The sequence below is a fragment of the Triticum urartu genome, chromosome 5A (assembly GCF_056163025.1).
Source record: "Triticum urartu cultivar PI428250 chromosome 5A, HENAU_Tu73, whole genome shotgun sequence".
In the NCBI taxonomy this organism is placed as follows: Eukaryota; Viridiplantae; Streptophyta; class Magnoliopsida; order Poales; family Poaceae; genus Triticum; species Triticum urartu.
In genome coordinates this window covers 309,358,363-309,367,942 of record NC_141877.1, presented here as the reverse complement: position 1 = coordinate 309,367,942, position 9,580 = coordinate 309,358,363, and the positions used below count along the sequence as shown (strand labels likewise).

Below are 9,580 nucleotides of genomic sequence, written 5' to 3'. Positions count from 1 at the left end.
TTTCAATTCTCCCATCATAGACATTTGATATTCTTCACTCATCATATAGGCAAATTCATCACTGTAACATTGGTCAGTACAGCCGAAAATGATATCATCAACATAAATTTGGCACACAAACAATTCACCATCATAAGATTTAGTGAAAAGAGTTGGGTCAAGTGAACCGGGTTTGAAGCCTTTCTTCATGAGGAATTCCTTCAAAGTATCATACCACGCCCGAGGGGCCTACTTGAGGCCATAGAGGGCCTTATTGAGTCTGAATACTTTGTCAGGATGCTTTGGATCTTCAAAACCTGGGGGCTGAGCAACATATACTTCTTCCTCAAGCTTACCATTGAGGAATGCACTTTTCACATCCATTTGATATAAGATGATATCATGATGGTTAGCATAAGCAAGTAATATGCGAATAGCTTCAAGTCTAGCAACAGGTGCAAAAGTTTCATCGAAGTCAATTCCTTCCACCTGTGTGTAGCCTTGAGCTACAAGCCGTGCCTTATTCCTCACCACAAGGCCATTTTCATCTTGCTTGTTGCGGTAGATCCACTTTGTGCCGATGATATTGTGCTTGAGAGGATCTGGACGTTTGACCAGTTCCCAGACGTTGTTGATCTCGAATTGATGTAATTCCTCTTGCATAGCTTGAATCCACTCAGGCTCCAGAAATGCTTCATCTACCTTAGTGGGATCTGTGATAGAGACGAAAGCAAAGTGCCCAAAAAAGTTAGATAAATGTGAAGCTCTTGAGCGTGTGAGAGGACCTGGAATGTTGATGTCTCTGATGATTTTCTCAATTTGCACTTCATTTGCAACGCGAGGATGAGCGGGTTGTCATTGAGGAATTTGATCAGTATTTTCTTCAGCACCATTTTCCTCAGGTCCATCAGCATGACGTTCTTCATGTTCTAGAATGACTTCTTCAGCAGATTCTTCGTTAGGAATGACATCCTCAGTAACCTTGAACTTAATAGATTCCTGAGGAGGTATTTCATCTGTCACAGGAGGTAGGTGCTCTCTTTGCGAGCCATTAGTCTCATCGAACCACACATCTACAGTTTCAACAACCTTGTGGTGATAGGTGTTGAAGACTCTGTAGGTGTGCGAGTCCTTACCATAACTGAGCATAAAACCTTCATGTGCTTTCGGTGCAAATTTAGAATTGTGATGAGGATCTCTAATCCAACATTTAGCACCAAAGACTTTGAAATAACTCACATTGGGTTTCTTGTCAGTGAGGAGTTCATATGCAGTCTTCTTGAAGAATTTGTGAAGATATACCCTGTTGATGATGTGTCAAGCAGTATCAATTGCCTCAGGTCGGAAGCGAGTAGGTGTCTTGTACTCATCAAGCATAGTGCGAGCCATCTCAACAAGAGTCCTGTTCTTGCGCTCCACGACGCCATTTTGCTGAGGAGTATAAGGAGCAGATAACTCATGAGTAATACCAAGTTCATCAAGATAGTCATCAAGACCAGTGTTCTTGAACTCAGTTCCATTATCACTTCTGATGTTCTTGATCTTCACACCAAAGTTGGTTGAAGCCCTCGAGGAAAATCATTTGAATACTTCCCGCACTTTAGTTTTGTAAGTGATGATATGCACCCATGTATTATGTATATCGAGAATAATCATGAACAATGACAAAGCCATATAAAGATCTAGCATTAGTAAATGTGGCATAGTGAGTAGGGCCAAAGAGATCCATGTGAAGCAATTCAAATGGTTGAGTAGTAGTCATGATAGTCTTCATTGGATGCTTGGCCTTGGTCATCTTTCCAGCTTCATAGGCTCCGCATAAGTGATCCTTGAGGAATTTGACATTTTCAATGCCAATGACATGCTTCTTCTTCGCGAGTGTGTGCAGATTCCTCATGCCAGCATGACCAAGTCGTTGATGCCATAGCCAGCCTTCTGAAGCTTTTGCAAGTAGACATGTAGCAGGTTGTGGTTCTGTAGATAAATCAACAATATACAAATCTCCTCTCCTAAAGCCTTCAAAGACTTTGGAATTGTCAGCTTCCATGATCACAACACAATGATACTTGCCAAAGACAACAACCATATCAAGATCACAAAGCATTGAGACAGACATGAGGTTGAACCCTAAGGACTCGACAAGCATGACTTTGTCCATGTGTCGATCCTTTGATATTGCAACCTTACCTAGACCCAATACCTTGCTTTTGCCTTTGTCAACGTAGGTGATATGCTTCAGATGTGATGGAGATAAAGCAAAGTCCATCAATAAGCTCCTGTCACCAGTCATGTGATTTGTACATCCACTATCGAGGACCCACTCAGTGGCTTTGGGTTGATCATCCTGCAGATGAATTAGTGCTACTTACGAACACATATACTTCATCAGTGAAGAATATGAAATCAATTTCATCAGATCAAGTTCATCAAGCAATAGAATAGATAAAGCAGTATGAGGACGTGAGAAATTAAAATTCATTTCTTCATGATTAGCTTGCGTCCTTTCAAGCAAATTCAGGTCTCCAGCAAATTTTTCAGACGATTAAGTTCGTCTGGAGACCTGGCCCTGCATAAGAGATTAGTTCTTTTTCTTCACCACCCACATCTGAAGGGGTGGCAAAGATTTCATCATTCTGCGAGCTCCATAAGAGAAAGGTGGCATAGATGCCAATCCACTTCGTTTCACATAAGAGGGGTTAGGGTAAGCATAAGAGTAAGCATAGAAATTCTTCGAGGACTTATGAACATAATGATTTGAAGAATAATGCACATATCCATAATCCTGAGATCTTCCCTGCGAAACAGATGGGTTAGCACGATGATGCTCATATAAGGACTTTGATCCTTTTGAGGAATTTGATCCACGTGAGGAGTTTGGTCCATATGAGGACTTGGATCCATATGAAGAATTTGGTCCATATGAAGAATTTGATCTGGGGTTCCTATTCTTCACAGGTGGTGTCATGATGACATTCACCTGAAGATTTTCAAGGCACGTTTTGGGAACTCAGATTTTCTTCATAGGAGAACCGTTCCTGCAGTTAGTGCCAATATATCTAGCAAATACTTCACCATTATGATTTTTGAATAGTTTATAATTGGAGTCAAATGACTCATCAAAAGAATATGAAGATTCACATGTAAAGCCAGATAAAGTAGATGGATCCACTGAAGGTCCCTTTGTAGCAACCCATGAGGTTTTGGGATACTGCTCAGGTTTCCAGTAGGTCCCATCAGCATTGAGTTTCTTCTCAAAGGCAATAGCCTCTTTCCTAGGGCTCCTGTTGAGGATCTGCTTTTTAATCACATCACAAAGAGCCTGATGCCCTTTGAGGCTTTCGTACATGCCTATCATATGCAATTCCTTCAGCCCTGCATCATCAGTGATACTAGCAATGTCCTCAGATGAGGAATTAGTGATAGCAGAGGCAGTTGAAGAATTTGCAGCAATAGAAGTTTTTGAGCATTCAGGTGAAGAATTAGCAGTTTCACGTCCAATGCACTTCAAACATGGAGGAACAAATTCATCCTGAGTAGCGCTGATCTGTTGAGCAAGTAATGAATCACGCTCCTTCTGAAGATCTTCATAACTCACTCTTAACTGCTCAAGATCTTGCTTTCTTTGAAGAAATTCATAAGAAAGCTTATCATGATCACATAGGAGAGTGTTATGATGACCTTGAAGATTGTCAAACTTGGACTGAAGTCTCTGAAGATTTTCAGTCAAAATTTTAGTGCGATCCATTTCCTCGCCCAACATATCATCGCTTTTATCTAGCATGTTTTGAACCTTTTCAAGAGCCTTTTGCAGTTTCACAGCAATCTTAGCAAGTTTAGAATAGCTGGGTTCGAGGTTTTCATCAGATTCATCCTCACTAGATTCAGAGGAGGGATATTTGAGTACCTTTGAGCCTTTTGCCATGAAGCAATAGGTGGGAGCGTAGTCCTCATTACCATCATCAGTAGTGTTGGGGAGGTCCTTTTCTTCAAACTTGAAGATGGACTTGCTGATGAACGCAGTAGCGAGGGCTAGGCTCGCCACACCAGAGTCTGACTCCTCAGATCCCTCCTCTTCCTCATTTTCCTCAGATCCGGCCTCAGAGTCCATTTCCTTGCCAATGAATGCCCGAGCCTTCTTGGAGCTGCTCTTCTTGTGAGATGAGGACCTTGAAGACTTTGATGACAAGGACTTTGAAGGTTTCTTCTTCTTCTTCTTTGAATCATCAGAACTGTAATCCTTGTACTTCTTCTTCTTTGATTCCTTTTCCCACTAAGGACAATCTTGAATGTAGTGTCCGAGTTTCTTGCATTTGTGACAGGGTCTCTTCTTGTAATCATGGGATGAGGAATCTGATCTCAAGTCACCACTTCTTGAGGATTTACCAAAGCGACCATGTCTTGAGAACTTCTGGAACTTCCTCACGAGCATTGCTAGCTCTTGGCTTAGTTCTTCAGGGTCACCAAGGCTATTGCCAGAATCTTCACCTTCAGATTCAGACATTGCCTTGGCCTTCAGAGCCCGTGGTCTACCATAACTTGGTCCATAGAGATCTCTCTTCTCAGCAAGCTGGAACTCATGAGTATTTAGTCTCTCGAGGATATCAGCGGGATCAAGTGACTTATAGTATCCATGTTCTTGTATCATCAATGCCAAGGTATCAAATGAGGAATCAAGCGATCTCAGCAATTTCTTCACCACCTCATGGTCGGTGATATCAGTGGCACCAAGTGCTTGAAGCTCATTTAAGATGTCAGTGAGGAGATCGAAGGTTTGCTGAACATTTTCATTGTCGAGTCTTTTGAAGCGGTTGAAGAGATTGCGAAGAATGTCAACTCGAGAGCCACGCTGTGTTGAGACTCCCTCATTGACCTTGGACAGCCTGTCCCAGATAAGCTTAGCTGTCTCCAAAGCACTCACTCTGCCATACTGCCCTTTGCTCAGATGGCCACATATGATGTTCTTCGCTTGAGAGTCGAGTTGCTTGAATCTCTTCACATCAGCAGCGTTGATGGTAGGAGTGACAAAGGGGACGCCATTTTCCACAACATACCAGAGATCATTGTCAATTGCCTCAAGATGCATGCGCATCTTATTCTTCCAGTAAGGTAGTCCGTCCCATCAAAGGTAGGACACCCAACATAAACCTTGATCATACCTGCGGTCGACATAACTAAAACTCTAGGCGGTTAATCCAAAATCACACAGAACAAGGGAGTACCTTGCTCTGATACCAATTGAAAGTGCGTTATATCGACTAGAGGGGGTGAATAGGCGATTTTTATGAATTCTTCACCGAGGAATTTGCAGGTGAAGAAATTCCTGAGTGAAGAACTACTTGCAGTGGAATAAGTACTCAAAAGTAAACATAACAGAACATAAGCATGGTCTTCACGATGAAAAGAAAACAAGCATGGAGTACAGAAAACATAAACACATGATAAACAGAATGAAGACAAACAGACTGAAGAAATTGAGCTAAGGAAATAGAGAAAGTCTTCAGTCAAAGTCTTCAAACAGATATGAACAAGCACACAACACAGAGATGAGGAAATAGAAGGGTTGAGGAATTGGAACCAGGTAGCTCGGTGAAGACAATGATTTGGTAGACCAGTTCCAACTGTTGTGACAGTTGTACGTCTGGTTAGGGTAGCTAGGTATTTAAACTTGAGGACACCCAGTCCTGAACATGCAGCTCAGGACACTCAGTCCTCACCGTATTCCCCTTGAGCTAAGGTCACACAGACCTCGCCCAATCACTCGTGGTAAGTCTTCAGGTGACTTCCAAACCTTCACAGACTCGGTCACTTGGCGATCCACAATTTCCTCTTGGATACTCTAGACCATGACGCCTAACCGTCTGGAAGATGCACAGTCTTCAAAGGTAACAAGCGTCGGATCCACGCAGGATCAATCTCTTCAGTGATGCTCAATCACGTGGGGTTTGTAGGTGTTTGGGTTTGGGTTTTCATCACTTGATGATTTTCGCTCAAAGTCCTCGGAGGATGGGATGCTCTCAAATGACAAGTGTCAGTTTCTCTCGGATCAGCCAACCAGCTAGTGGTTGTAGGGGGCGGCTATTTATAACCTAGGGAGCAGCCCGACATGATAAGACATAAATGCCCTTCAATGATATGACTGTTAGGTGGGTAGATATTTTGGGACAGCTGGCGTATAGCACAGCAATGGTCGGAATTTTGAGTATCAAATTCCTCAGGGCTATCATATTCCTCACTGTGTAGGCAATCCGCATTGGCGAATTCCTAACTCCTCAGTCAGAACAAATTCCTCAGAGACCAAAAGAACTTCGTCTCTGTCACTGAAGAAATTTGACTGAACTGTATGAGATTTCCAATGGCTTCACTCGAAGGGATTGGTAGATGTAGGATTTGAGTTGAGCATCACTTGGAAAATTTTCCTTAGTATTTCCTCGACCCCCTTTAACAGTACGGTGTTTCCTATGACTCAAGAAAGAGAAAATGAAACTACGAAAACAGAAATTTTCATGCTTCATGTTCCTCGAATGAATACCAAGTCTTCAGGATCACATCAATTTCTTCACTTTCAAAGTCTCCAGAAAGTCTTCAGTTGAAGAACTTCATTTTTAGGGGCCGACTTTTTCTGTAAATATCAAACTCATCATAGACTTATAGACCTATGTACACTCACAAACGCATCAGTCCCTTAACCTATAAGTCTTCAATACACCAAAATCACTAAGGGGCACTAGATGCACTTATAGGTACGCCACTCGCTAGCCACCTAGCCACCATGCCCGTGCCGCTCGCTACCTGGTACGCCGCTCGCTAGCCACCACGCTCGCGCCGCTCGCTAGTTCCCACGCCGCCCGATCGCATCTGCCACGCTGCTCACTAGCTTCGCTTGTCGCCGCTACTTGCCTGCATCGCCGCGTCGCACCACCACCGAGCTGCTATGTCTTCCTCCGCTTCCTCCTACTCCAACCCCTTTGCTAGGCTGGACCCTGCTGACATACGTGACATCAACATCAACGACCGCATCCCCGTCGTCCTCGATGCCACCGACGCCACGTACTTCGTGTGGAAGACGTACTTCTCGCTGCTCTTCTGCGAGAACAACCTCGTGGATCACGTTGATGGCTCCGTCGACTCCCGCTCCATGGTGGGCGACTCCGAGTGGACTGCGGTCGACGCCACACTCATCCGGTGGTTCTTCACCACCATCTCGAAGGACCTGTTTTCACACGGTCGTGAGCGATGGTGATGACGCCCGCGCCATGTGGGTCAAGCTCAACGGCCTCTTCATCGACAACAAGCTTCAGCGCCACGTTTTTTTTACAGCAAGAATTTTTTGACTGTCATCAGGATATTAGTCTATCGATGACTACTGTCGCCGCTTGAAGACATTGGCGGATGAGCTCTGTGACATCGGCACCAAGGTTGATGACGACCTCCTCCTCAGCACGCTCACCGCCGGCCTCAACGAGGACTTTGGTAACGCCACCTCCAACCTCTCCCTCATACCGGAGCCCTCCTTCCCCAAGTTTGTGGCATACTTGCGATTGGAGGAGCGCCGGATGAAGGGGGTCAAGAAGCACGTGCAGCACCACGCCCTCGCCGTCGGCACCTCGCGTGGCGCCCCACCACCGGCCATTCGCTCGCGCCTTGCCACCAGCCACCGCCCCCCGCGCCTCCGGGGTTCTTCCCCCTACCGCCCACGCCCCCCGCCCCTCCCGCTGCCCCCAGCAGCCATAGCAGGGTGGCGGGCGCAAACAGGCGCAAGGGGAGGCCCCTCGCCAGTAGTAGCAGGCCACCCCACCATGGGCGTATGGCACCAACCCGTGGGCGGGCGTTGTACACGCATACTCGATGCCGGTCCCTCAGGCTCCCGCTCCGAGCATCCTTGGGTCTCGTCCGGTGAGCCACTAAGCGCTCTTCACCGCGTAGAAGCTGCTCCCTACATCGGCTACGTCGTCGTGCCCGTGCCTACCTACGGAGTCGCGCCTGCCTACAGCACCTACGGCGCCGCTCTCGTGCCGGCCTACGGAGGGTTTCTCCCTCCCCAGGTGCCACCGTCGTGGGACCCGGCCCTCCTCGCTGCTCTGCACTCAGCTCCGTCACCATGTCACTACGGTGGCGGAGTTGACTGGTACATGGACTCGGGCGCCGCCGCTCACATGACTACTCATCCCGGTAATGTCATGTCTTCCATTCCCGTTCATACTCCCACTCGCATCACCGTTGGTAACGGTTCCTCTCTACCCATTACACATGTCGGTCATATGTCATTTCCTTCTACTTCTACTCCCATTAACATGTCTAATGTTCTTGTTTCCCCTAACCTAGTTACAAACCTTGTCTCTGTTCGTCGCCTTGCTCGTGAGAATCCTATAACTGTTGAATTTGACAACCTTGGCTTTTCTGTGAAGGACGCCCATACACGGATGGTACTCCACCGATGTGACAGCCCGGACGAGCTTTATCCGGTGCATCCTTCCGGCGCCACCACCACCACCCGTCCTGCCGTCCTCGCCGCTAGTGTCGATCTCTGGCACGCCCACCTTGGTCACCCCAACTCCACAATTTTGCGTCAGATTCTTCAGAGTTTTTCATTCTCATGTAATAAGGTCAACGACCACTCCTGTGAGGCCTGTCGTCTTGGCAAGCACGTTCGTCTCCTCTTTAGCGAGTCTACACACATTTCTACTTTTTCGTTTCAGTTATTGCATAGTGATGTTTGGACGTCCCCGGTTGCAAGCAACATGGGTTATTTATACTATTTTGTGATATTGGATGATTTTTTCCATTATGTGTGGACGTTCCCTCTCCGTCGCAAGTCCAACGCTCTCGCCACACTCACCGCCTTTTACTCCTATGTCAGCACACAATTTGGTCGCCCTATTCTCGCCTTGCAAACCGACAACGGAAAAGAGTTCGACAACATCACCGTCCGCAATCTCCTTGCGTCGCACGACACCATCTTCCGGCTTACTTGCCCCTACACGTCACAGCAGAATGGTCGCGCTGAGCGCGTCCTCCGCACTCTTAATGACTGTGTCCGCACGTTGCTCTTCCACTCCAATGTGCCTCCTCGGTTCTAGCCAGATGCCCTCGCGACCGCCAGCCTTCTCATTAACATTCGCCCATGTCGTCCCCGCTGGAACTACTCCCCTCACCAGCTCCTCTTCGGTGTGGCTCCATCTTATGATGGTCTTCGCATTTTCGGGTGTCTCTGTTATCCTAGCACCGCGTCCACCACTCCTCACAAACTCGCTCCCCGGTCACTTCCTTGCATCTTCCTCGGTTATCCTCCCAACACCAAAGGTTACCGGTGCTATGATCCAGTGTCCCACCGCATTATCACTTTGCGGCATGTGTACTTTGATGAGCTGGTGTTCCCGTTTCAGCAGGTACCATAGCAGGTACCATCGGCGCCTCCCGCGGCGCGGCTCGCCCCTGCTCCCACCCCTAGCGAGTTGCCCTCTCCGCCGCGTCGAGCACTGGGCTCGGCCCTGCCCGCGCCTCCAGCGCCGGCCGCGCGCTCCCGCGGCGCCTCGGGTATGGCTACCCCCTTGGGCGCCCCCGCCGTCGCGGCCCCTGGCGTCGCCTCAGATGCCCCCTCGGC

General features: G+C 47.3%; 1 protein-coding gene across 1 annotated transcript; it reads left to right on the top strand.

The window, feature by feature from the left end:
* Positions 1–7,232: 7,232 nt before the first annotated feature.
* On the top strand, positions 7,233–9,056 carry LOC147971183 (uncharacterized). The gene is made up of 4 exons (XM_087523857.1): positions 7,233–7,283; positions 7,359–8,148; positions 8,302–8,582; positions 8,676–9,056. Exons 1-4 carry the CDS (start codon positions 7,233–7,235, stop codon positions 9,054–9,056), a joined length of 1,503 nt encoding a protein of 500 aa, XP_087379983.1.
* Positions 9,057–9,580: the final 524 nt, after the last annotated feature.

Coding starts and splice junctions, on each gene's coding strand:
- LOC147971183 (XM_087523857.1), top strand. CDS start 7,233: ATGTGGGTCAAGCTCAACGGCCTCTTCATCGACAACAAGCTTCAGCGC. Junction 8,149..8,301: donor TCACATGACTACTCATCCCG/GTAATGTCATGT, acceptor CCCCTAACCTAG/TTACAAACCTTGTCTCTGTT. Junction 8,583..8,675: donor TTTCATTCTCATGTAATAAG/GTCAACGACCAC, acceptor TTTTCGTTTCAG/TTATTGCATAGTGATGTTTG.